General features: G+C 48.9%; 1 protein-coding gene across 3 annotated transcripts in view; it reads left to right on the top strand.

Moving 5' to 3' along the window:
• The first annotated feature begins 5097 nt into the window (after positions 1-5097).
• Positions 5098-27769, top strand: part of Tns3 (tensin 3) — a 230275-nt gene continuing 207603 nt past the window's right edge. For 2 of the 3 annotated variants that reach the window (XM_060365655.1, XM_060365654.1), the window contains exon 1: positions 5098-5305. In XM_060365655.1, the coding sequence (XP_060221638.1) occupies positions 5120-5305 (186 nt within the window). In that variant the 5' untranslated portion in view covers positions 5098-5119. Of the gene's footprint in view, positions 5306-5687; positions 5821-27769 lie in introns of those variants that run through there. The other variant, XM_060365658.1, reaches the window with a different exon arrangement.

The raw sequence follows: 27769 nt of genomic DNA, 5'->3' as shown, positions 1-27769 counted from the left end.
AAGAATATTCTGGGAATTAAAACTATTCCCTAAATGTCCTCTGAGGTAATGGCAGAGTCTATACCAGGAGCAGATGACATCTCCATAAGGATCCCAGAAGCTGGGGAAGCTTTATAAGTCCTACCTGATGCTAGAGAGCCTTCTGGAATAAGCAGGTCCAATGACAGTCACAGGAAGGGGAAAAGAATGAAGGACTCCAAAGAGGACAGGGCCACCCTGCTGAGCTGGCTTTCCTCTTACACACAGGCTAGGCCCTGTATACTCGTTTAACTCCAAGGTACTTTCAGGTTCTTGGTGGGAAGCTACTAAAAAAACATAGAATAATGTTCAAATTTACAACTGTTTAACTTTAAAAATGAAATTAAAACCACAAAGCCCCCAGCTGACCATCTGGTTGCTTGGATATGTGTTTCTAGATAGTTTTAAACCAGGCCTACCAAGACTCCAGATGCTGTGGGGACAGCCCTTGTTTACCAGACTCACTGTGGATGAGCAGTACTCTTTCCCACCTCCAGCCAGTCTCCAAGGCCCAGGAATCTATGCCCTCCTGCACAATTCCATAGCCTGAGCTTTCTCTGTGTTAGGCCCAGTGCTGGGTGCTGTCAGGACTCAAACCCATCCCCAGACTTGAGTTTCAGCTGAGAAAAAGGAGGCTGCCCTCAGGATGTAACTCAGGAATATAATGCCTACCCAACTACCAGTATGTCCAAGGTCCTGGGCTCCATTCCCAACACCACAGGAGAAACAGAAAAATAAGAGGTGACTAGGATTTGGCTCCAGGATTCTCACTCAAGTCTATGTGGATTAATAATGATGTGCCTAGCAATACTGCTGCCTAGCCCTGAGTCTTTCTCTGTCATGGGTCATGTAACCTATAGCTCAGGTTCCCAGAAGGTTCCCCTTGGGTGCTCACTTTTTGCTAGTCCTTTATTCATTCCCAGACTCATCTTTCCTCTCTTGAACAGGCTTAGCATCCACATCATGCCTGCAGGGGGTTCACTTCTCATGCAATGTGCATTTTCTCTTTTCTGACCATTTTCTTTCCACAAGGTCTACTCAACAAAGGCAACTTTCTTAGTCTGCAGCTTGATAGCTCTTTGCTCCATATTCCTTGGCTGATCCACAGCCTTGGGAAGATGTGCTGTGGTCTAGTCAGAGTATTAGAAGCAGGTCTCTTAGAAAGGCCATCCCACCAGGTCAACCCATACTCATTGAGTGGGCCGACTTTTCACAAAGCTGGACAGATCCTATCACTGTAAGTATTCAAACCAAGGTCGAATGAGCATCTATCAGGAGTGTCATGTGGGAGGCTGAAGTCTACTCCAGCAGGAAGAGCCTGGTCCACCAGCGTGACTCACTGTGACTCCATCCAGGCTGTTTCCTGCCTGTGGCTACCCAGTCCAGAAACAAAGGCTCCTGAGGCTGGCCCAGGGCAATACCTCCAAGAAGGTTTATTGTGTCAACTTACCACTCACCACACACAGAGAAGAACAGAGCCCAATTCCCAGGAAAACTGATGTGCTACACAAAGACCCAGAGCCTGCAATCTGTCTCTCAGTATCCATGTTACAACTGTTGTCCCATTAGTGTGTGCTTAGGGAATATGGTACCACATCAACAAGGCTTTCTGGGAAATAGAACCAAAATCATTTATATATAAGGCAGGATTTATTACAGAGAGTTGCTAGTGCTGGATCTGGGAGGCCAAGAAGCTCTACCATCTGCTGCCTACAAACTGCAGAGCCAGGAAAGCTGTGGTGCTGTCCAGCCTCAGTCTGAAGGCCTGAGAGCCAGAAGCAATCTGTCCAAAGGCAGGGCAACATGAAATTAAGAGCTCAAGAAGGGAGAACTTTATTTGTTCTGTCCCCCACTTCTTTTCTTTCCTCAGCCCTCAAAGGACTGGAGGATGCTCCCCAGTGTTGGGGAAGACCACCCATACTCACTGTGCCAATCCAAATGCCAATGTGCACTTAAAACACCTTTGAAAATGCTCCTTAATAATATTTGGCCAGCAGTCTGTGCATCCTTTAGCTTTTTCAGGTTGACACATACAACTGGCCAGAGATTACTAAGAGAGGCCAGGGCTGGGCCAGCCTATAGGCTTCACATCTGTAAAGCCAACGCTTGGGAGGCAGTGGTGAGCAGAGAATGGATTTGAGAATGGCATAGGCTGCAGAGTAAGATCCTGTTAGAAATTTTTTAAAAACAAATAAATAAATAAACATAAGTGAGGTAACCCTCCTTGGGGCTAGGCAGTGTTGTGGGAGCTTAGAGTTGTGGGTGAGGATCAGCATGTCTGGGGAGACAGAAGGAAGCAAAGAAAGGGTGAAGCAGCTAGTTAACTTCTTAGCGGATGCCACATCTTAAGGCAAAGCCTTAGAGTGTGTTCACAGCACTGCAAGCTACGCTGCTACCTCTCCTATGTTTCTTGTTTCTGTTCAGTGGGTCTTTGGAAAACATTTATTTTCAGTGAAAAGGGGAAGCAATAAGGAAAATATCTAAGTCATCCATCTAGGGATACAAATTAACAGACTTTTACCAAGGCAAAGACAGTCCTTACAGCAAAGACAAAATTACTAAGATTCAGACTCCATTTGGGAAGAGTCATGGAGGCTGCAGCCTGAGCTGAGAAAGGAAGGCACACCATGGTTGTTTCAGTCCTACCAGCCCTCTGCCCTGCTGCAGGAACTGGCAGAGACCCGCCATCCTGGCAGACTTTTTTTTAGCTAAATCGGTTTGACACTTTTATTTTCAAATCTGAGATGTTTTTGGAAGGCTAAGCATGGAAAAAAACCACACTGTCTCTTTTTCTGATAATTGCTCATGCCTTGTTTTCAAGTTTTTAGAAATTCAAAGTCACGGCATGTGAAGTAGGGAGGCCCCATGGTGCTTAGCTCTGGATAAGCCAAGCCCAGGCCATACATCGAAAGGATCCTTTGTTCATTGGAGACAAGATGCAGGAAGCAGTGAGCAGCCAGACATGGTGACATGGAGTACTCAGGGATGGTATGGCCTAGCTTCTATTTTCTACTTTTCTTTCTTTCTTTCTTTCTTTCTTTCTTTCTTTCTTTCTTTCTTTCTTTCTTTCTTTCTAACACTAGCATTGAATGCAAAGATGGACATCACATGCACTGGCCCCCACTTCACTGTTCCAGAAACAAGGGTCTAGCTAGGGTATCTGTCCTACACTGGCACTACCCCAGCAGTGAGAGCCAGGGCCAGGGGCCAGGAACCATTTAGTTTGGGTAGGAATAACAGAGTAGGAAGATCTTAGGGGAGTCTCCTCCTAAAAAGATGTAGAACCCCAGCCTTGCCTGGAGCCTTCCTCATTCTGAGCTATCAAACATCCTTCAGCATAAGTGTTTACCAGGGGTGACTTTAAATTCATGCAGTCCTTCAGGCAGCAGGGATCACGCAAGGCAACCCAAAGACTTCGTAAGGGAGCTAGAGTGAGCAGGAAGCTGGTAAAAACCTGAGTGAATAGCACAGAATCTGCTTGGTCTTAGATCCTTACCTTATAGTGCTTTGGTCCCTATCAGCTGATTTACCTTTGTCAAGCTAAGTAGGATTTTGGGGTGTTTCTGTGCCAGTTCAAAGGCAAAGTCCACAATTCCTGCCTCACCCCGATTTCTAGCAGGATGACGATGACCTCTTCCCTATCCCCTCTAAAGGTTCATTTGTGAGCACTTGTACCTCACTTATGACTCCTTGGACTCCTGGAGGGCAGGGAAATAGTTGCTTCAATCCCCAGGGCCTGGGGCTCAGTGCCCAGGAAATCTTTGACTGGGGAAACTAATGACCATCTCCTTCTCCCAGTGTTACTATTTCCCGGAGGTGGGTGTAATCTTCAACCTTCAACAGCCCCTGAAAGGTCAGGAATTCACCAGGCCTGAGGAGGTGGCGGTGCTGGCTAGAAGTCAGTTGGCTTCTTAAAGTGAACCTAGCAGGAGAGGGCAAGGCTGAGGCATGCCAGGAAAACAGGAGAAAGAAGACCCCCTCAACAGCCTTTCTCAGGTGAGGGCAGACCAACAAGTCTGTTGTCTTCACAAAGGCCTCATCTAGCCAAACCATGAAGGTCTCTTACCTCTCTGCCTGGTGGAGAGGAAACAGTGTGGCCCCGGCTCGCAACCTGCCATCAGATCCAGGGCTTCAGTGTTTCTGATGGCTTCACTAAAAACAGAGTCATTGGATTAATTTTCCTTGCTCTGCTTCTCCACCGTACCCGACAAGCCTGGTGTTCCTTAAAGGCACAATAGGGCAAGAAGGACCATTCTTGGTAACCTGGCATCATGCAGTGCCCTCCTCACCTGGCCCCAAGTACGACCCTCACACAGTTGCTGCACGAGGCGGGTGCAACTTCTGCCCTCTTGTGCAAGACAGAGGACTACCTGAGTGTGTTGCCCGAACAGTTATCAAGGGCTACTGGTATCCACTTGAAACTGACGGGACTTCCTTTGAGAGCTCCAGGTAGACGCAGTGCATCTCATTTCTGCATTAGTGTTAGAGAGGCCATACACAGTGGCATGTGAGCGCTTCCCTGAAGTTTACAATGGGAAACCAGGGACAGAGGCCCAGCTCTCCGAATCTTAGGGCTGGGCAGCCTGTTGGTCTGTCCTCATCTGAGAAAGGCTGTTGAGCGGATGATCTTTCTCCTGTGTTTCCCTCTGCCTCAACTCTGCCCTCTCCTGCCTGATTCATTTTAAGACGTCAAGTGACTTCTAGCCAGCACCACCACCTCCTCAGGCCGGGTGAATCCCTGACCTTGTAGGGGCTGGTGAGGCATCCTTAGCTGTCTCGTAAAGACTGCTGCTTTATACATGAGTAGCCCCCATTAGATATTAAGCCACTGGAGGGTATTGTAGGTCTTTCTCCCAGCAGGCGCAGCAGTGAGACACACTGAATGAAAGAATAAACTGGTTTTGCAGGAATGGGACTCGAACCTCCCTCTCCAGGTGAACTTACGTGGCCCTGGAACTGGTGAGCCTATAGAAGACTAGGGCCTGGAGGTACTTAGGGAGGCCGGCGAGGGGGGAGGATGTTTTAAGAGCTCATCCTTCGGGTCAGGAACCCAGGGGGTGGGTGGGTACAGCCCCTGGAAGCGCAGGACATTGTTAGGGTGATGAGACCAGGTGACCGGCAGGGCCCCGGTGCGCGGGCCGTCTGTGGCGATTGCCCGATCCGCCTCGAGGGGGCCCTGCGGCGGGCGCGGGCCGCCTGCCAGGAGGACGGGCCCGCCCGCGAGCAACTCGGAGCCCAGCCTCGCTTCGGCCATCGCCCCGCCGGACCGCGCTGCGGGTTCGCCCAGGTACCCGGGCCGGGAGCGGGGCAGCAAGGCAGGGGAGGCCACGCGCCGCCACACACTCTTTGTTTGGGACCCCGCTTAGGTTCCAGAGCCTGGGCGTTCGGGGTCTTGGAGCTGGGACGCAGACGCGCAGGCACCAAACCCGGGCGCGGAGACAGTTGAGGGTGCGGGGACAGGGCGCGGGGGGGCACCCGGGAAGAGCGTTCGGGATCCGGGACTGGGGACGGCCACGGGGTCTGCCGCGATCGGGAGGCTGCGGCTCAGCCAGGTCCCCGAGCAAGGACGCGGCGTGGGCCGGCTCGCCTGAGCTGAGCAGGGCTGGGGACACGGCTGGGGCGCGGGCTGGCAGGGTCCGGGCCGCGGCGCCCGGCGCCTTGCTAGGCTGGCGGGGGCGGAGCGGCACTATCGCTGCCGTGGCCCAGCGGACTTTGCTCTCTGGGACAGTTAGGGACGAGGAGACGCAGAGCCGCTTGGGGCTGCAATGGGACTTCTCAGGACTTTACTCCCGCCTTTTCCAGGCAAGTGCCCCGTGCGCCTGTTTTCCCTCTTCTTTCGGTTGCTTGGAGTGCAAGGACCCATCGCGGCTTTTCCCATCCATCGGAGTGAGGGTGCCGGCGCAGGCCTGGGGGCCACCTGTGGCACATGCCTCCTGGCACGCGGGCGTTGTAGCTGACAAGCAGAAGGGAGGGTCCTGGGCCCCCGGGTCTCTGTGCAGTGCTGTGTCCTGCCCCTGAGGACGTTTGCTTGAACTGATTGAGAATTCATGCTACGGGAAGAGACCCCGAACCCCTTTCTTCCCCCACCGGCGCTCCGACGGGCGCCAGCAGGTGATCTGGACTCTCTAGCGTGACTGAACCTAAAAAGTTCACTCTAGGGCGTGGGACCAGCGAACTGCATTACAGAGGGTGATCACAACTGATTAGGACGCTTCAGGCTCTGTCACAGCCCACTCCAACTTTTTGTTTTCTGAATTGTGCCTCCTGCCCCCAATGTGTAGAGCTTTAAAAACACACTCTAAGCTAGGAACACAGAAATTACTGTATTAATATTGTTTAGTCCATCAGAGCTAACCCTTTTGACATTTTGTTGTGTTTCCTTGAGGCTTTGGTCTGTTCATATTAATTCTTTTTAAAAGTGCTTTCAGTTATTTGTCTTTTAAAAGAGATTTGAGTGTCCTTGCGATTTTTGTGCTCCCCTCTCTGGGGCCTATGAGGTTATATTTGCAAATCAATCAACAAGTATTAAGAAAGGCTTTTCTGTGCCGAGGCCTTGAGGACCAGGAAGGGGGAGGGGACAGCTGCAGCTGGAGGAAGGAGGAGGCTAGGCCGGGACTTGGAGTGTGTGTATATTAGAGAGTGTCTATGTGTGTGTGTGGCGGGGGATGGTGGGAGGTGTGGGAGGTGTTTGTGGGTGTGAAGGGGCAGACAAGGGGGTGCATTTGCTGGGTCCTGGGGTGCTAACTGGGGCAATTGGCGAAAAGCCAGACCTCAGACAAAGTCATGGTGACCCCCCAGAGTGATAGAAGGGCAATAAAGACCACTGGCCGAGTGGTAAACTCTTTGCATGTATTCATTTCAGTTCACCCAGATGACTCTTGGAAGGAAGAGGGAAGTGGAATTATCACACCCATTTTGCCTCTGGGCAAAGAAGTGCCAAGTACCCTGTTTATGATGTCAGTGTGGTGGAGTAGCTGGGAATCTGGGTTCTAGGGCTCCCCTCCTGCAGGCTGGCTGCCACTGCTCCTGTGTCAATTCGATTTGAATGCTGTTCAGACAGCACTTCCTCCGCTGAGGCTAGCTCCTCTGCTGAGGCTGCTAAAGCTATTGGCAGGCTGCAGCAGTTGCGTTATTTCTATACAAATCATAACTACTAAGAAGATAGAAAAAAGGAGTGGCTTCAGGGAACACCATCCTCCTGAAGGCAAACGGATTAACTTTTCCAAAGTGTCTATTTGGACTGCTGTGTTTTGAAACTGAGTTACTTGCAAAACGTTGACTTCATACAGTGCACAAGGTCAAAATAATGTTGCTGTGCTGTAGAAGGCTCTAAGGGAGTTATTGTATGTGGCGTAGCCATAACCTGGGGAGGAGACCGTAAGACAAGAAACTGGAGTGGAAGATACCAAAGGGAGAGGATATTTGAGTCTGTCTGGCAGTCACAGCTTCTGTCTTCCCAGGACCAATCTTACAAATGAGCAAATTTCCAAAGCCTGGGTGCTACTAGTGGCATGTTGGCATGCAACCTGCCTGTGGGCTACATTTTGTTTCTTAGGATCAGCCCGCTGTAGGAGAAGCCTGTTCTGACTCTGTGTTTGAACTTGAACGTTGGGAGGGCTGAGTACTGCTAGCAAAAGCTCTTTGCCTTTTCTCATTGCAAGCAGAATACTCTTTACAGGACCATGCCACCTACCAGGTGGTCAGAGGCATTGCCCACCGAGTGCCTCGGTTTCGTCCTTGCCAGGGGTTCCTCACAGGGGCTCCAAGAGACTGCTTACTGTATGTTCTCTCGCTCTGAGGCCGGCTGCAGTTTGATGCAGCCGCTCCGTGTGGCAGAAGCTGGGGTGGATACATTGGGTCTAGGAAGAAGTTCTTTAGAGAACTTCTTCGACCCTGGCACCTTCCTTATAGGACCCTAAAAAGCGATGGGGAACAGGTGAGACTTCAGCTCAGTGACCTAATGACAGAGCGAATCTCATCCACTCAGAGTCCTTTGCTGCCATTTCTGCTTGTCTGGAATAAGGCTGGCTGTTTAAGTAGGCATTTGGTTAGCTGATAGCCACACTTTGCTTCTCAGAGAGTAGAATGTTATGAGCGGGAGCGCAGTCTCTCCTGATACTCATAGTGAAGTGGATGCATCACTGAAGTCTCCACCTGGAGCTGATGGTTAAGCTCCCTACTGTGGGTGAAAAGAAATGTTTAGTGCATTTTAAAATATCCTAGGATGGGCTGTATCTTTTGGTGGAACAGTTGTGTAGCATGGGAGAACTTGGGTTCAATCACCAGGACTACAGAAAGAAAGTAAACAAAATAAGTCCCAAGGCAAAATGGACGCATCCATTCTCTTACAGTGAGCACAAAATTGGGATCCTATTTTGTCGTATCTGCCCCTGATTTTCCGTGCATGAAGGCATAGTCCGCTGAGTGTAGCTTAGGGTCAGGGACATTGTTTCTTGTAGAAGTAGAACACGAAGATCCCCAAGTGTCTTGGAACTTTCTTCTGAACTCTTTTCACCAGGAGCATTTTGAGCATGCCTGCTACGCTCAGAGTCCCTGGAAGGTCCTGTGGCAGGTCTTCCCATGGCACAAACTGTTGTATGACCCACTGCATTCTCAGAGGATAGGTCTAGGCACCTATTTTGTTTATATTTATTTTTGAGATGGGGGTCTTGCTGCAAAGCTCACGTGGCCTTGGACATTTGGTGACCCTGCTGCCTCAGCCTCCCAAGTGCTAGAATTACAGACATGAGCCACCGTGCCTGGTGCTGGTTCCTATTCTGTCCCTGTGTCAGGTTCGCTGTGTTCAGGGTTCCTCACAGGGTAGCACAGATGCCCAGTGTGGACTGCCTCTGCCACACAGGAGGAAGCCAGTGAAGGAAGGGCCATCTGGCTCAGGAGATGAGAGACAGCACAAGTTAGGAGCCTTCAGAAAGCTCTGGTGTGTTAGGAAGGAGGAAATTTTTCTTTTTTAACCTTTTGCATTTGTTTATGTATTTTTTTTACGTACTTATTCTGTAGGAAGTGTATGTGGACTCCTGTATGCATGTCATGTATGTGCTCGCATACCCACGCATTCTGTGACCTGTGCGTGTGAAGGTCAGAGGGCGGATTGCTGAAGTCAGTTCTCTCCTTCCGTCATGTGGGTTCCAGGTCGTCAGGCAAACACTCTTACCTGCTGAGCCATCTTGCTGTCCCAAAGTAGCAATTCTTGAGGGCCATCGTAGTGGTCTATAGATTTGTAAAAAATTATACTGATCCTTTAAAAAGAAAGCAATAAGCTAGCTTTCATGTGCTTTGTCCCAAATGGCCAAACTTAATGAAAGGTTATGCTGAAAGAGTTTGATGCCATTCCCCTGTGGAGTACCTCTCCAGGATGGGTTCGGATGCATCAGCTAAAGGTGTCCACCCCAAGCTGAGGGAGTGTCTCATTCCCCAGGGATTGTGGCTTATGCTGTCTTCTTTCTCTGCCCACAGTCTGATTTTTCCATGTTGATTTTTTTTTCTTTTTTTCTATTTTTGGGAAGAGACAGCAAGTGTTAGCGAGTGTTCGTGAGTGTGAGTACCAACCCACAGCATGGGATGTTAGGTTCCGGATGAGTCCGATGTCTGCAGTGCTGTGTGCGCTTGCTCAGACGGGGGCTTCCTCAGCCCTTGGGAGGGAATACCTTGCCCTTCTTGAACAGGCTAGGCCCAACTACTGCCAGAGCTCTGGTCCCAGCTGCTTCCTCGGACAACGAGGCCAGCCTTTCTTTACATCTCCCCTTCCTTCCTTTCAGCTCTAATTATGGCACATTAAGTTACTGGCTCTTCCTCTTCCTTTTCTCTTAGGAGAGAGATAATCAAGCCACACTCTCTTATAGCCTGGCCTTGTTTCTGTTTCAAAATAATTGGGAATTCTGGTCACAGCTGCCCAAGGAGGACTCAGGAAGTTTTAATCTGGGTGCCTGCTAATGACTGACTGGCAGGCCACACTCCCTAGGCCAGGGGATAGATACTAAGTAGAAAGGCTGTCACCTCCTTAGCAGACAGTGTGTACCCAATGTGTACATTTTATTTATTTACTTACAATCCTTATTGTTACACAATACTTATTGTTATTATATGTATAAGTGTTTAGCTGCATGCATTTATGTGTGACACAACCACGTGGTTGTGAAACACAGTGTGGGTACTGGAACGGAACCCAGATCCCCTGCAAAAGTGGCAAGTGCCTTAACTGTGGAGCCATGTACGCTAGCCTTGTATGTAGTTTTTAGTGGAACTCTTATGAGAAATAGGGCCCAAGGCCTGCTGGTTTTAATGTATCAGAACCCACTGGTTGGGAGATAAAACGAAATCACTCTGGAATTGTGGGCAGGGCCTTGTGAGTTGCTTCTCTTTTTACAGGAGAGCCCCGCCTACTCCAGGCTCACAGGAGCCAGTTATTTCCCGCCAGAGGGTTCAGGAATCCTGGCTCTCCTCATTACCTCGGAGCACAGCTGCAGTTTGCAGCCTCACTGTGGTCCCACAATAAACTGTGCAGGCCCACATCTGGCCTGCCGGCAGGCGGGCAAGCAGCCCTGGGGCCACACTGGGCCATTAGCCAGGGTGTCTGAGCCTGTGCACATTCCTTCCAGAACAAAGGCCTCCCTGGGCCTGGGCCTGGCGTTCCTCTCTACTTCGGTAATCCATCACCTCTTTTAGAGGCTTCCTTACTCACCTACTCCTTACTGGCCATTTTGAAAGTAGATCAGAAGTATGCTCAGGGAATTAAACAGACCAGCCTCTGGCATCTCACAAACCTGAGGTAAAAACCCAGACTTCAGCAAGCCCTCTCTTCCAGGCACTCTGAGCAGGGCAGGGTCCTGTGTGACCATGTCCCTTCCTGCTTCCTGGCTCCAGGTCCAGCGCTACTTTGGTACAACTGAATTCCCCTTCTGAAAAGCACCTGTCCTGCAGCTGGAAGGATTTCCTGGTTTGAGGGTATTATCAGATCCCTGTCAGGAAGGGGACACTGGTTTGCACAGGGAGATCAGAGTGACAAATGATTCGTTCCAATGATGGGGACAGGAGTGTCCAGTTTGAATCCTCTGGAAACACCTGTAGAGTCAGGTGCCCAGGGGCAGAGGAAAGGCAAGCTTTGTATGTGGGTGGGGGCTGGGCTGGCATGCAAGGGGCTGTTTGGTAATGTGTTTTTGAAATTGTCCTGAGTTTTACTCTTGAGCTCATGGGTGCGTTTTTGTTTTCTAGCTGCTTTTGACTAAGTTTCTATAAAAGCCTGCCTTCATTGTAGACTTTCGTAAGCTTGGGGAAATGCTAAGGGATCTGGCTCAATGTCCTCTGTCAGTCAGCTTTCTGTCATTGTAAAAACAAACCCAAGAAGATCTGTGACAGAGAGGGACATTTTATTTTGGCTTACCCTGTCAGAGAGTTTGGTCTATGGTCAGTTGGCTTCTTTGCTTTTAGGCTTGCGGCAGGGGAGCAGAATCATGGGAGGGAGTTTACTTCCTGGCAACCTGGAGACAGAGCCAACAAGAAAGGATCCTAAATATCTCCTTCAAGGACACACCCCTAAGGACCTAACCTCCTCCCCTTGGTCTCCCGAAGGTTCTACCAGCTCCTAATAGACCCACAGTCTGGAAGACACACTGGCCCTTGTGGGGATGTGTAAGGTGCAAGTCACAGAAGTCCTGAAGTCTGCTTGCGAGCGCCTTGTGTTTCCCGTGCTGTTTGAACTGACCAAGCTTAAATCCTTCTATTTGCTTTATTTTATATCCTCCATTTAAAAACGCTGTGGCAGCATAAGCATTTTCCAGTCTGAAAATAACTGCCCAAACAGGACTGCTGTTGACAGTATCTGAGCAAACTGTGGTTAGTGGGGCTTATCTATTTGTCTGTTGGTCATAACTGATGTGTATTTTTGCACGTAGGCTTTTGGGCAGACCCTAGCTAGTCATGTTCCCGGGAAGATTTCTAGTGGGTTGAGCTAAAACAACTCCAACTTTCTTTTTCATTGTGGTAAAATCCATGTGATGTAAATTTCAGCATTTTGAACTGTTATACGCCTACAGCTCAGTGCTTTTTAGTACCTTCACATAATTGTGCAACCATCTGTACCGTGGGTCTCCAGAAGTCTGCATCTTGCAAAACTACACTAGCTCCCTGTTTCTCTCTCCCAGCTCCTGGCAACTGCCATTTTTCTTCCTGTCTCCATGAGTTGGACTGCTCTTTGGTCCTCCTATAAGCGGAACCATCCATCCTTTCTCCTTCTGTGACTGGATTATTTCACCTAGCATAATGCCTTGAAGGAGCATCTGTATTATGGTGCATGTCAGCTTTCCTTCTTTCCCTCCTTCCCTCTCTCCTTCCATTCCTTCATTCTCCAGGCTTAATAGTATTCCAGTGTGGATCCACCGTGTCTCACAGGTCCAGATGTCAGTTAAAGATACTTGGGCTGCCTCCACCTTTGGGTGATGAGACGTACTGCTACTGTGTAAACATTGCCTGTGTTGTCCCTGCTTTCTGTTCTTCTGTTAAACACCCAGAAGCAACCACACCTTTTTGGGGTTTTTTTGACATGGCGAAACATCAGTTAAGACATGGTATGACCACTGGTTTCTCACTGTCCACACACTGTCCTCAAGCTCTTGGTTAGTACCGACCGGATAAAACCCAAGCCTGCAGACCAGGATGAAGGAAGCTATTTTGTCAGATTGCATAAATTTGGTGATTAATGGAATGAAAAAGAGGGAAGAATATCTTTCATTGAGAGAGAGGAGAGAGAGGGAAAAAGGGAGAGAGAGAGAGCGAGCAAGCGCCTTCAGGGCTGCTTGGCTTTATTTTCAATTAAAAGGGTCTGACTTTGTTTCAGGAGAATGGTTTTAATTTGGATAAATGGTTCAGTCTGGGAACCACATGCCAGCACTTATGATCTATGAGTGCAATTACACAGGGTTACCTCAGCCGAGATTTGGAGGGAATAACGCAGAGCCCAGCTTGCTCTGATTTGGCTCTGTTGAACAGCACTGGAGGCCCCAGAGTCGCTGGGAGAAGGCAGCTTTTCTGATCAGTACTGGGAGCTCGCTAGGACCAGCAGCAAGAGCACAACCATAACACTCTCATGGCTGGCTCTGGTTAATTTTTATCCTTTAAGAATGCATTCAGAGTTCCAAGTCAGGAGTGTCAACAAATGGACTCCCGTCCCCCCTTGGAGCACACTGAACCAGAATCAAACTGAACCAGAATTACCGGCACCCTTCCCAGCGTGTACAGTTGCACAATTGGTCAGGTCTGGAAGGAGGAGAGACACTTGTCCTCATGTTTACCCAGATTTTTCTAGTCTCCTAGGCCAGGTACTAGTGTGCCTTAGGGAGGCCAGGAGAATGGGTGATCAACTCTGGCTTCTTTTCAAGATGCTGAGAAGGTGGGGCCACATGGATAGTCCCTGGGACAGTGTAGATCAAGCCCTTAGAGGCAACCAACTACAGTAGCCAGGGAAATTGCAGAAAGCCATAGAAAATGGAAAGACTAGGGAAGAGGATTCTACTCATCAACTAGGAGAATGAAGTGGGGCACAGGGCAGCTCCCCAAACTGTTAGCAGTAATGTGGCCTGGAAATTTGCAGCAGTGTCTACTGATCTCAGGGGCCTGGTGGGACCTTAGAGAAGGTGGACATGAGAGATCTCCAGGGTGGCAGGTGGCGATCCGAGGGTGCAGACTGCAAAGCAAGGACAGACATCATCTTGTTGGCTCGTGGAAAGCCTGCTCCTCATCATGTTCTCCCCTTACTGGAAGCATAAGGGACGGCTGAGGTGTGGGAGGAAATGTCAGGCTGGGCAGGGTAGACTCCAGTACTTTTTCATAAGGAAAGATAGGTAGGTGGGCATGTTAGTCGATTGAGAATTACTATGACAAAACGCCTGAGGCAAGCTGACTGGGAGCAATAAGGTTTGTTTGGCAAACAGTTTTGGAGATTGCAAGTTTAATACTCCTTAGATACCAGTGGGGGTCTGATGGAGGACGGCAGCACAGTGGTGGGAGAAGGTTCACATCTTGAAACAGGAAGCCGGATTGTGATTCAGAGCTATTCTCTGAGAGCTTAGGAGCCCATGAGACCTACCTCAAAGTTTCCATGTTGGTTTCCCCAAAGAGTTAGCCCTCTTCCACTATGCAGCTGAGGCTGTCCATGACTTTCTGATACTCCTCCCACATTCTGGGGTTACATAACAATTTATGATAGTCCACTCTCTGTTAGGTTTTGCACCTTTGGGCATCCTCTACCTCTCTACCTCCATACAGAGAATCAAACTTCTAGCATGTGGGGAACACACTCAAACTGTATGCAAACAGTCAGCCTTGTCTCTTTGGGTCCACTGTGAACCAATATGGCACATAGCCTCATTTCTCCAAAGTACCTCCGTTTTCTTGTAAGGTCCTCAGAGACCTTTCTCATTTTCCTCTAGAAAGAGCTTAGTTTTAACCAGCTTGTGACTATTAAGAAACTGAGCTGGTGAGTACTCTGGAACACAGAGGAGTTGTCTCATTCTTTTAACTTCCCCACCGATGCCCTTATTTTTAGTAGAAGTAATCTAAAAATACGGGTCATCAGCACACATATATTGCTCTTGTAAGGCATTTTGTTAGAGATGACTAAATTAACAGAATGATCGATTCTGATCAGAAGGCGCACGATTCTCACACGGGAACTCTCTCACATGGGAACCCTCGCTGTGACACATCACCACTTCTTTCTCCTGACTAGTATAGTAATTTTCAGAGGCTCCGTGTTAGAGGCACAGTGTATGCATGTGCAGTTATCACAGATAATTTTCAAAAAGCTGCCCCCTCCCACTTTCTAAGTATGCCCTATGCTCCCATCGCTTCACAGAGTTCTCATGGTGATGACCAATGTAGCCTACTCCCTCAGCTTCAGGGCTGATTTGTAAGTGGTTCTTGTCAGTGCTTCTTTGTGGAAACCCCTAACTCCTCACAGGCTGCTGCTGTCTGAGTAGCTGGGTGCCCTCTAATTTTGCACATAGCCTGAGCAAAGTCCGTGGAGAAATGGCTCCCATGGGTGGAGTCGCAGCTCCAGGTTCTGCATTCTTTCCCTCTGGAGCACGTACTGGCCACTTGTCCTACTTTCCTGGGCCTTCCTGGGTGAACTCAGACACCTGTGACCAGCAGCGCTCCAATGGAGCTGGACATGCACAGGAGCATTAGTGCTGACCTTGGCCCTGTGGGTGTTTTGTGGCTGGGGCTGTTGGTAATTGTCCAGCTGGGGCCTCTGAATTCAGCTGTGCCAGCCTAGCCCAGCTCCAGGCAGACTGGGCTTCAGTTCTCGGTGCCAGGATGAGCTGGGAGGGTGAGTGGAGCCGAGCTGACAGGGACTTATGGCTGAGTGTGATCTCTATTGTCCGGTGTCCCTTTAACCTCTGGAATTACCGTCTGCCCTTTCGTTGTTTCCGCCACGTTCTGCCTGTTGTCAGACCCACGTGCCCTGGGAACATCAGTTCTCTGGCTCCCGTGGTACCAGATGGTTTTGTGCAAATAGGAGGAGGGCCTCAGCCTGGAGCTGCTGGGGACAAACTGGCCCTGCCTATTTGTTCTGGAGGTGAGATGGAGCAGGGGAGACTTTGCAGGAAGAAGGTGGCTCTCACACCTGCCTCTGCCCTGTGCTCCCAGCTACCCTAGGACTAGCCTAGGGGTTGTCTGGTGTTGAGCACCTAAGGACCTTCCTGTATAAAAGCTAAGGGCACACCTGTGGCCTTTCTTTCCTCTAATATAATTTCTTCATGGGAAGAGCATTGTGACCAAAGAAGCCTTTTATAATGGGGACAGTGCCATACCCGGTACCCCACAAATGATGAGGCTGGGCTGCCTGCAAGCTCTGTCAAACTTTCTTAGCCCTTGTCCCTCCAGGCTGTGCTAAGGGGGCATGCTGTCTGTCACAAGTCTACATGCATATGTCCTGAGACTGAAGTAGCATGTCCGTCTTCCTGATACACCCTGAGAAGTGGCTGGTACCATGTTTGATCTCTGTCTTCTCACTGAACTTCAAGGACAAGAACCAAGGCCATGGGCTCTTTTTTTTTTTTTTCAACTTGATAAGTTAAAAAAAGGAAGGAGTTAAGAGATAGCTTTGTGTCCTTGAGCCAGGCATTACCTAACTCAGGGGCTTTGTTTTACCCTCATCTGATGGCCACATGCTTTGCATGAATGTGTGTGGGATGCCCAGTGGTTCTGTGCCCAGCTGGGAACTAGCTTATCTTTACAAGAAGTGAGGTGGGGGAGGGACTGAAGAGGGGGGAGGGAATTGGACAAATAAGCACAAACTTGCACATTTTCCCAGGGTTTCATTAAATGTTCCCAGGGTCATGGTTTCTTCCTTGGGGTTTTGCTTTGCAATGTATGTCTTTAACACTCAAAAGAGTAGTTTGTACTTTTTACAGATTTGGGGATCTCTCCTGGTGTTACTTTCTTGGAAATAAGCCACGTTTCCAGTTACCGTCTCAGTGAAAGTTGATGGCAAATGCCTGGGAGGAATGCTTGTAAGGCCCCCTGTTGCGAACTGCAGATACAAAGCCAGTGCTTAACTATGCTGGTAGCACAAAAGAATTGTTCTTTCTGGACGGTGTATGGGGGCAGATTCCCCGAGATCCATACAGTAAAGTGGCAAGAATTATTTCCTTTGTCTTCGTCTCAAAATGAGTCCCAGTCTAGAAACAGACGCACCAGTAAATGTGTAACCCCCTTGTTTAACATTTAAGTAAAGGTTCTGTTCTCCAAAGATGCCAGGCATCCAGCAGAGCCTACTTAAGAAGCTGGGGTTCCCCCTCCCACACTTATCAGTGTTCTGTTGAGGCTACCCCACGTTGTATTTATGGATCCTGTATTCAGGACCACACACACTGCCAGATTTTGCAAAGGTATTTGGGTCTGTAGAATGAAGCCACTGGTGCCTGGAAGTGGGACAGTTAGCCTTCTCTGGTGAGGTGGTGTAGGTGGGGTGACAGCAGGTGGTTCCATCCATGGGCATTGTGGGCTGTGTTCACCCCCTGTGGTGGAAGATAGCATCCCAGTACACATCATCCTGTCCTTGCATGATTTGGTTGACATTTTTCAGAGGATGCAGCCTCTTCAGGGCCACTGTGCCAATCAACTGGGCTCAGCCTTGACCTGGGTGCGAGTGCGTGGCTGCAGTGCTGTCTCGTGGCCAGAGGTCCCGCCTTCTGCCCAGGGAGACACCTAGCAGCCTTGCACAGACACAGGAGGAGCTGCCAGATGCTGCTTCTTTTAGACCCAGGCCTCCTTGGCTGTACTGAGTTCCTCTGAAATCCCTGGCTTGCTGGCTGTGGCTCACAGGGCCAGGGCCTTGGTCCTCATCTCTCCTGGGGCTGATGCATGCTGCTGAGCCACCCATCAAGTTCTCAAAGGCTAAGCCAAGGCATCCAGTCAGAGGCTCTGAGGGATGCTCCAGGGCCTAGGTAGGTCTTGCTGAGGTACCTGTGGTGAAAGACTCTTGTTTGTTTGTTTTGAGACAGGGTTTCTCTGTGTAGCCTTTGTAGACCAGGGTAGCCTCGAACTCCCAGAGATCCACCTGCCTCTGCCTCACAGAGTGTTGGGATTGCAGGTGTGCACCACCAGGCCTGGCTGGCAAAGACTCTTACAAGGAGGCTTGGAGGCTAAAGAATCACCTGGATGCCCCTCAAGTTGTTCTCACTTTTCTGGAAAGGGCAGCCACCGCCCCTGGTTCTGCCAGAGATGCATCTGGCCCCTGCTCCTCTGCCCTGATTTCATGGTTTCCTTGAGTGTCCTGGGCACCAGAATCTGACATGGGGCTTGTGACAGATGGTGGTAGAAGTTCACTGGCTCTGTCTCAGATCTCTCTAACTTCAGCCAGCCTCGGACCACAGGGCCGAGTCAAACCAGCCTCCTGTTTTATGACCAAAAGTGCAGTGTTGGCTGTCTTTTTGATGTAGGTGCTGAGATGCTCCCCTAAGCATGACAGCTAGAGTATGAGGACAGAGGATCTTTGCGGATACCACCTTTCCCCAAGGGGAATCTTCCTATTACAGAAGGGTCATGTGTATCCTGAGCACTGGGAATCAGTGGTCCTCTGATCACCCAATGTGTCAAAGCGGTGTCCTGATCAGGGAGCACCCCCACCCCCACCATGGACTCATCATACTACTTCATTTTGATTTACTAAATTTTTTGTCATTTATCAGATTTAGTTTATTTCTGTCTCTTTTTTTCTAGTTTGTGTGTGTGTGTATTTTCGAGGTAGGGTTTCTCTGTGTAGCCCTGGCTACTCTGGACTTGCTTTATAGACCAGGGTGGGTTCAAATTCACAGCCATCTGCCTGCCTCTGCCTCTGCAAGTGCTGGCATTACAAGAGTGGGCCACCATGCCTAGCTGTTTTTTGTTTGTTTGTTTGTTTTTGTTTTGTTTTGTTTTAAGACAGGCTTGTATGTAGCCCAGGTTGGTTCAGTGGTTACAACACCCAAGGATGTCTATTTGAACCTGTTACTATGTTGAAGGCTAGGAAATGGTAGCCTTTCACCATTAATCTTGGTCTCTCTCTCTGTTTCTTTCTCTCTCTGACCATGTGTCACTGGGTAGTCTGGCTGGCCTGGAATTTACCAGACAGACAAGGGTAGCCTCTGTTTACAGAGACTGGCTTGCCTCTGCCGCCTGGGTGCTGCTGTTAAAGGGGTGGGCTACCATGCTAGCTCTTTAGAAACACTAGCTGTCTCCAAGTAGATCTTTGCTTACTAATCCATTTTACTTGGGTAGCAAGCTCATCCATCTAAAAAGCAATGTAGACCAGTGTTGTTTATTGCATATATTACGTTTGCCTTTTCTCTGTGTGTGTCTGTGTGTTTTTGTGAGTTGTTCCCTGGATGCTGACCATCTTGGCTTTTTGTTTGTTTATTTACAGATTCATATATATGGGGCTTGGAGAGAAGGCTTAGTTCTGTGGGTCTTGGCCTCTAATGATCCTTTCAGAGAGGTTGAATATCAGATATCCTGAATATTAGATATTAGATACACTAAGATTCATAACAACACCAAAATTAGAATTATGACGTTGGAACAAAAGTAATTTTATGGCTGGAGGTCACCACAACATGAAGAACTGTATCAAAGGGCTGTAACATTAGGAAGGTTGAGAACCACTGGCCTAGAGGTTAAGGGCATGAACTGCTCTTCCAGAGGACCAAAGTTCTGTACCAAGCACCCATTTGGGCAGCTCACAACTACCAGTATCTCCAGCTCCTTGGATCTGACACCTTCTACTAGACTCTGCAGATACGCCTTCGCATTTTCTCTCTCTTCTCTTCTCTCTATCTCCTCTCTTTCTCTCTCTCTCACACACAAGATTTATTATTTTTGTATTTTGTGTGTATGGATGTTTTATATCTATGTATGTGTGTGCACCGTGTGCATGCCTTGAGGAGGTCCAAAGACGGTGTTGCATACCCTGGGACTGGAGTTACAGATGGTTGCGTGTTACCATGTGCTTGCTGAGAACTCTGGTTCTTTGCAAGCACAGTCAGTGTAATTAACCTCAGCTGCCTCTCAATTTTGAGACAGGCTCTCTCACTGACATACAGCTTGCTGCTTAGGCTGATTGGCTGGCCAAGGAGCCTCAGGTCTTGGCCTGTCTCCTCCTCCCCATTGATGGACTTAAGATGTATGCTTCCTTGCTGGGCTTTATTGTGTGAGTTCTGAGGTTCAAGCTCAAGTTCCTTTAGCCAGTGTGGTTAACACTTTACTGAGGGCTGTTTTCCCAGCCTCTTCTCTGCTTTCCTTTACACCATTCTCTGTAACGTTTCTCTGATGCGCTTCATAGAAGCACACCTGGATGGCGTGTTAATGTGCTTGCTTTCCTAATGATGTGACAGATATTTTCCATGTGCTTACCTCTCAGGTGTAGCAACCAGCTGGCTCCCTGTGCCGAGGAAGAGCGGGTGGTTTTGAAATTCACGTCTGTAGCCAGTGCTGCAGTGGTAACTATTAGAATCACCAGCTCTGGGTTGCACCGCAGAACTGCGTCAGACTCTCAGGATTGGCTGGGTGGGGCGGGGAACCACTCACCCAGGTTAATCCTTTTCCAGTGAGTGATGTTCACTGAAGGCCCAGGAGCTTTACATTTCCAGTTGTCTCCTTCGTAGGCCACCAGCACACTGTCGCCCAGGGCTCTCGGAGGGTCTGCCTGGAGAAAGCTGTACCTGTCTGCTGTTCTCACACTCAGTGTTCATCGAACCCCCACTTTTAACTCCTGCTCAAGGTTAGGAAACACAGCAGTGTGGCCGGTGCATGTTTTCAACCTTTGTTCCTGTTTAACCCCGACATCCCTCCCTTCCTCCTCTTAAAGCATTTTGCTTTAAAAAGCAAGAGCTCTGCATATCTGGAGGCCTGAGCCTCACATCTGTGGAATGATCTTCGTTAGTGTGGGAGACAGGGAGCAGCTCTTCCCGAAGTAGCCAAATCGCTTAGCAGTTGGTGCTCAGAGGGAAACATGAACCACTCCATGAGAAGGGGTTGTGTCCACAGAGCAAGAGATGCTGTGGGGGTCAGAGTAGAAGCAGCTGGGTGCTTAGTTACACCAAGCATCAATTAGGGTTTCCATGCAAACAGAACCATCAGGAAATTTTCATATACAGATGTTCCATGATTTAATGGTGGGACTACTCCATAAGCCACCTTAAATTGAAAATGTAAGTGCAAATATGTTTAATTATCCCAGCCTACCGAATGCTACTGTGTCCCTGTGGATTATTGACGTCCCTCCCTCTTGATCCTGAAGCTACTGGAGCTGTTGTTGCCCAGTTTCAAGAGAGAGTGCTGCAGCCCAGGAACAGATCCAAACCCTTAGGTCTCAGGATAGTGTCTGTTTGGTATATGTTGCTCTTACACCATTGTCAGTCAAAAACTCGTCCAAGGAGCTGCTCTGTACTGTGGACTGTCCATCTGTCCAGTCACATATAAACAAATCTCATAATTCTGAGGTCTGGAAGGTCTAAAATCTGCTGTGAAAGCTAGAAGAAAAAAAAAAAAAGCTTTGTTTTTGAGTCTATGTTCAGATTTGCAGCCATTTTCCTTGCCTCAGCCTCCCAATTGCTGGGATTATAGGCGTGAGCCTCTGTGGAAGCCTGGCTGTTCAGCAGCCCTGGAGGTTGCGGTGTTGTGTCTGAAACTATCTGAGGGCAGAATTGCTTTTTCTGGAGACTAGTTGTTTTTTTTTATTGTCTTCACCTGATTAGATGAGACCCTACACTGTGAAAGGTCAAGTGCTTAGATCAGAGTTTGCCAACGAAGTGTTAATTGTATCGAAACAATTCCTTTAACAGCATTGGCTGCCCTGATGTTTGAGCAGTTGTGTATCTTGATGTAGCCAAGGACTCTTCACTGGGGATTATCTTGGGTTTTCTGGACAGTTGATTTCTCCTTAGTGATGCTAAGTGTTCTTTAGGTCTAATGAGCATTTGCTGATTTATATAACTCAAATGGGCCAAAGCAATTGGACATCAGGCTTGATTTGAGCAAAGGAACTCAATCCTTCTATTGCCCATATGCAATTTTTTTTTATCTTTCAGTTGCCACGCCTATCAGGAGGCTGCCAACTGCTTGCTGTTCCTTGCTTCCAGAGAGAGAGAATATGCGTTTTCTGTGGCATTTTACAGAAATCCTAAAACAGCCATCTATCTGCAGACCCTTTGCACTACCTGGCCCAGGCCTTTGTTTTACCTGGAGTTGGCGACTGAGGTAGAAAAGAACAAGATTCAGAAAGCTGGATGGCACGTGGGTGTGGGAAAACCTCCTGACATTGTCAGCACATGGCTGATGCTAAACAGAGATGGTCACTCTGGAGAGGCAGAGGAGCACTTCTATAGTGAGAAGGTCAGGTCTCCTGAGCATAGGGGACAATGTCCCATGAGAGGATCTTCCTGGTAGCAGAGGCCGTACCTCAGCCCTCCCGGTAAGCTCTGCACCTTCCCTCACTGGGCCACCAGGCAGGAGCTTGTGACTTACTTCCCCGTATCTCTAAAAATGCTTTTATTTGTACTGTTAGTAATTTCTGGTGTTTTGTTTTGTTTTTTGTTGTTTTTTTTTTTGTTTTTGTTTTTGTTTTTGTTAAAACAGTCAAATTAGTAATACAGTTTGCATTTGCTTTTCATTCCCAATTCAACCAATGCTTGTTTGGTGTGCTGTTGGTGGTTATAATTTTCTTGGCTTTTCTTCTTTATGGATACCTGGCATGCTCCATTGCAGGGCTCCTGTGGCCTCCAACTCAACTTCTTGCTCCAGTGTGAAATTACCACCCAGTGTGTGTAAGGAGTGACAGCAACTCATGTCCTTGCTTTTCAGACACGTGACTTCCCTTTGTAGTTGGCAGTATACTGTAAGTTGAAAGGAAACTCTCCTTCCCAAGTTGCTTTTGGTCATGGTGTTTTATCATAGCAATCAGAAGTAAACTAAAATACATGTTGTTGAGAGGAAGTGTAGAGTGAGCTCCTCAATGAGGGGATTTTGGAATATTTCAGTGTTGGGGCTGGCTGTACATCTTTGTTCTTGTTAACTGGTTCAAATCTTCACTTAGAATTCTGAGCTTAGGTTTGAGAGCCTTTAAGGAGACTCCAGGTAAGAGGGAACTCCATGCTTCCAGCAGGCTCCCCTGTTGCTCCTGGTCCTTGTATACTCTGTTTGGGATTACTTGCTCAGGGACCCATGCATTGGGAGTACAGCTTGGTTTGCAATGGCCCCCACTGGCTCTTGACTGGGGCCATGTCTTAGTCCTGTGTATCAAGAAAGGGTCTCCAAGATACCTCAAGGGGAAACAAATGCGTAAGGGTGTCTCGTGGGTCCCCAGGCACATACTGTTAGCTGATGCTTGCCTGAATGGTTGCTGTTGAAAGATGGTGCTCAGAGTCTGAGCAGCAAGAATGTATGGTCTAGGGCTGTGGCTCTGGAATGGTGGCTTTCCCTCTCTGGGTATCTGGTTACGTATCTGGAAGCTGGGATGGAGGCTGTGAGGTCTGAGAAGATTCCTTTGGTTTGTGGTACCCTAGATGTAGAAAAAGAGTCTGAACTAGTCCTTGGCCTAGGGGGATAGAATCTGCTCTGGACTGGTTTCTGAAGCCCTGCAGTGTTTGAACAGAAGCTATTCATCAGGCATTTGCTACAGGGCAGGTGGGCAGCCCTTAGGATTGGGGACATTGAACGTTTTAAACAGTGCCTACAAATGGGGGGAGGCAAGAAAAGAAAAAGATTTATTTTAGGACAGGCAAGGTGGAAAAAGGTGGATCTCAGTGAGTTCTAGGCAGCTACGGCCACATAGTAATACCCTGACTTCCCCTACAATAAAACACAAACAAACAAAAAGTGGGTTTATTTGGTTTTTGTGTGTGTGCATTCGTGCTCGTGCATGTGTGTGCATTGTGTATGTGTGCACATGTGTGCATTCATGCTTGAGTGTCTGTGTTTATCTGTGTATTTGTGGAAGTGCTGGTGGAAGCCAGAATGTGTATCAGATCCTTAGGAGCTAGAGTCAATAGATAGAGGTAAAACCACTGCTGTGGTGCCAGGGATTGAACACAGGTCCTCTGGACGAGCAACAAGGACTCTAAACCACTAAGCTGGCTCTGGGAATGTGTTTTCAATCTCCAAGTCAATGCTGTAGCCCACAGCATCTATATCTTTTTTAAAAAGATAGTTTTAAACCTCTCTCTCTCTCTCTCTCTCTCTCTCTCTCTCTCTGTGGGGGTGTGTGTACAATACCCAGAGGTTAGTATTCATTCCTGTATGTTTTGCTACCTCCTCTCTAGTCCCAAGCCCTCAGAGTTTCTCTGTGTAGCCATGGCTGGCCTGAACTCACTCTGTGTAGACCAGGCTGGCCTCGGATCTGCTGCCTCTGCCTCCCAAGTGGTGAGATTAAAGCTCTGTGCCACCACCTCCCAGCAGGTCCTCAGAATCCTAAACTCCTGTTCCTTTTTTAACACCCTGCCAAGTTCCCAAGATGGCTTTAACAGTATGTGGAGTAAAATGTTTTAGGGAACACATGCAGAGGAAAAGCAAACCTTTGAGAGAAGATGGTGAAGCCCAGGGAAGGTCAGGGATTGGTGGACTTGGGGTAAAGTCTTGCTTTGCAACTCCACCATGCGCCGGTTGTTGGCACACACTGAGTAAGTGTTTCAGTCATGCCTCAGCTTCCTCACAGAGCTATGTGTTGAAATGAAGACACACCAGGAAAGCCCTAACTGTCCCTGAGCAGACCTTGGAGGCTAAGCTCACAAGGCCCTTCTGCAGGGCCACTGATGCCCCTGTGTGTCCTGTCCTGCTGTATGTATGTCACATGGTGTCACATGGGGTCATGCAGCATTGCACAGTGTCACATGTTTGCTGGCCTCACACCTGACCTGTGAGGTTCCTGGCTGGCTTTGGGCACTTCACTGAGGACATGGAAGTTTAGTCACTGTCTCAAGTCCACCAGACAATAAGATGGCCTGATTCGAACCTCAGAAGGGACACTGCTCTGCACAGCTCAGGAGTTGGCTATGGTACTAAGAAATGAAGGTTCTTGTACCTGCCTCAGAAGGGCAGAGTTTTGCTGGGAAGCTAATTAGGAAGAGTGTCAAAGCCCAGAATGAGGCCATGAACACACTTTGCTAAGAAAGATCCATTAGATGACCTTGACATTGGCGTTAAGGGTGGAGAGGCAGGGGAGCTAGCATGAAATGAAGCCTAGAAGTTCTGTTGGCAAACACATGGAAGGCATTGGATTGTCAGGTGTCATGGGCCATGATGAGGTTTTATTTGTTAGTCCTGCTGTCATTTACCTTAGAAATAAATCACCTAGCATGCACACAAGGAAAGGAGTGGTGGTTAATTTGTGTTTCTGCAAGCTAGGGTCCATGATCTAGATGTCTCTGACAAATATGGTGTTTGGTAGGCTCCACTTTCTGCTTCACAGAGGCCACTTTCTATATGTCTCCACATTATAGAAGGACCGATGAGCTCTTTGCTAAAGAGACCAACCCTGACATGAGACCTTCACTCTCATGGCATGGACACCTGAGTTCTCAGCCTCAAAATACCGCCATCTTAGAGGTTAGGTTTCAGTTTGTGGGCTTTGGGGAGACATGAATGTCCTGATCACAGAAGCAATGTATAGAAGCCCTGTTGCAGGATGGCTGGCAAATGTGCAGACTCAGGGCTGGCCATTGCAGTGCTGGGATAGGGTGTTGGGGCTGGAGCTCATCCCCTGCTCTCTGGGATAGGGTTGGCTCCATCTGTGTATGGTGATGATGGGCTTTTGATTTGCTTCACCTTTGGAATGTGGAGACAGGAATCCAGCACCTATTAGACACCTGTGGAGAAACAATACTTTTTGAGAGCTGGGGAGGGAGCCAGCTCCAGTTAGAGGTCAGTGTTTGCTTGCTGACACTCCTCTTATAGTGTCTGTGTCAGCAACACCAGCATGGTAGTTGTTAACCCGCTCCCATTGTTTCCTGATGAAGACATCCTTAGGAGTGAGGAACACGCTGGCAGGGATGGAGGGATGGGTGGGTGTTAAGATATATTTTTTTAAAAATGCCAAGCACACAATAGATCTGATAAGAAGAGATTTATGTGGGGAAAGGAAAAGAGAGAGAGATGATGGAGAGACAGTGGGAGAATGTAGAAAAAGAGGAAGAGGAGCATGGTGGTTAGGGAGGGTTCTGAGAGAGAAAGTCAGAGGGAAGAGAAAAACTGAAGCAGGGAGAGTGGGAGGGAACAGTTAGATCTGGAGCACCTGGCCCAGATGATGATATAGGATGCAGGTGGTGACATAGGATGTTGTAAGGACTCTAAAGGCCCCTGAGGGAAGATCAGTTGAATTGCCTGCGTGGCAATGTAGAGTGGACCGAGATGGAGGACATCTGACAGTTCTCAGAGTAGAAGTCTTGGTGAGGGAAGCACACCAGCACCAACAGGATGGTCCAACCTGTCACCTTGCCATCCCTCCACGCCTGACAGGAATGCTCCAACCTGTCACCTCCCCATTGTTATGTTGCTGGTAGTTGATAGAGAGAGAGAGAGAGAGAGAGAGAGAGAGAGAGAGAGAGAGAGAGAGAGATTTATTGTGGCTAGTTGTTCTGGAGGCTGGAAGTCCATGACCACAGGCCGCCTCTGCTGAGGGCCTTGACCTCCTTCACAGAATGGAGAGCAAGTTTGTGCTTGCAGAGGGGAGAACCCCCCCCAACTTCCTGTTGGCTCATTCTCACAGTAACGGACCTATTTGTTCCAGAGAAGTGGAAGTGTCTCCTTCCTTAGAGAAAGGCAATAATGCCGGTTGCCTTGGCAGAGAAGGGCTATCACAGGAAACTTTCCTGCATGGAATGGAAGAGCAAGATTCTGCCTACTTCCTCCTTTCTTCCCTCCTTCTTCAAATCTCCCGCCCTCCCTGCCCCTTTCCTTCCCTCTCCAGCTTCTTTCTGTGATAATTCCAGATACACCTCTTTCAGGTGCCTGGTTAGATGTATGCACCTTATAGAAACACTGTTTGCATAGCCATAGTCCCCTCCAGGCACCTAAAAAGTGACATCGTTACCTACTTGCCACATTGGTGATTAGACCTCATCCATTAAAATCAGGGTCTTACCAGTGCCAGCACAGCAGGGGCTTAGACTATTCTAGTTGTCTTTTTATCCTCAGCAGCTCTGTTCTGGTCCCACACCCACACTATCAAAGATGCACCTAAAATGTGCTAGTCTTGGTCAGCACGGGGGTGGAGGAGTGAGTCGGGGTGGGTGGGGGCTGGAGAGCTACAACCAGAGGGGATGAGTGGCTGGTGTCTCCCTGTCCCTACCTCAGTGTCCCCACTAATCAACAGTATTATGGCCACCCCTCTGCTCCATTAGGTCCTTTGACATCATCAGGAGCTGCCACTGTTTTGTTTCAGGTTTTTGTTGTTATTTCAGTGGAGGAAATGGGAGCTAGCTGGAATGTTCAGAAGGTGAAAGCAGATGAGAGACTCAACCCCAAGCAGCCCAGAGTGGAAACCAGCCCCTTTCTTCACCTCAGAGCACCTGCATCAATTCAAGATAGGAGGCACCGGGTCGGCCCCTTTGAAGTGGGGTTGATGGACAGTCTGGGGAAGGTGGGGTGTCCAGACCTGCCGGCGTGGGGGGTTCAGGACCCTGAGTGGAGTGTCAGGTTGGGAGCCCTACCTCTTGCCTGTAGGTAAGAGAAGAAAACAATGCCGGGGAGAATGCATTCCTGGCGGGGATTAGCTGGGAGGTGGCTCTCCCGCTTTGATCCTCCCCGCACCTGGCTTGCTGAGGCTTGCTCTGATCGGGACAGCAAATTCCCTGTCTCCTTTTATGTTAGGAACCCACACGTCCCTGACACTGGAAACAGCTCCCCCCCATCATCCTGCGGTGGGGTCCACATTGGAGGGGGGAAGGCGGCAGAGGGTCTGCTTTGCTCAGCTCTATCGGGGAGTGGGCTACAGGCTCTGGTCTGATGGGGGAGACGTTGATGTCTGCTCACTGCGTCCTCCTACCCAGACCTCCCCCAATAAGACATCCTTCCAGCTTGCAGATTTACTCTGGAGAATTCCATGACACACTCTTGAACCCTGGGTGTGCTTCCTGGTGACTTATGTGGGGTATTTGATTGTTGGGGTTGAATTTAGGATTTGGGTTTCATTCCCACCTCCTGCCATGAAATGCTGGTGGCCACCCACCTCAGCCCTGGTTAAGGCCTTAAAGAGCCACTGTATTTG

Source organism: Meriones unguiculatus, chromosome 12, assembly GCF_030254825.1.
Source record: "Meriones unguiculatus strain TT.TT164.6M chromosome 12, Bangor_MerUng_6.1, whole genome shotgun sequence".
Taxonomy (NCBI): domain Eukaryota; kingdom Metazoa; phylum Chordata; class Mammalia; order Rodentia; family Muridae; genus Meriones; species Meriones unguiculatus.
This window is presented reverse-complemented; position numbering and strand designations above follow the sequence as displayed.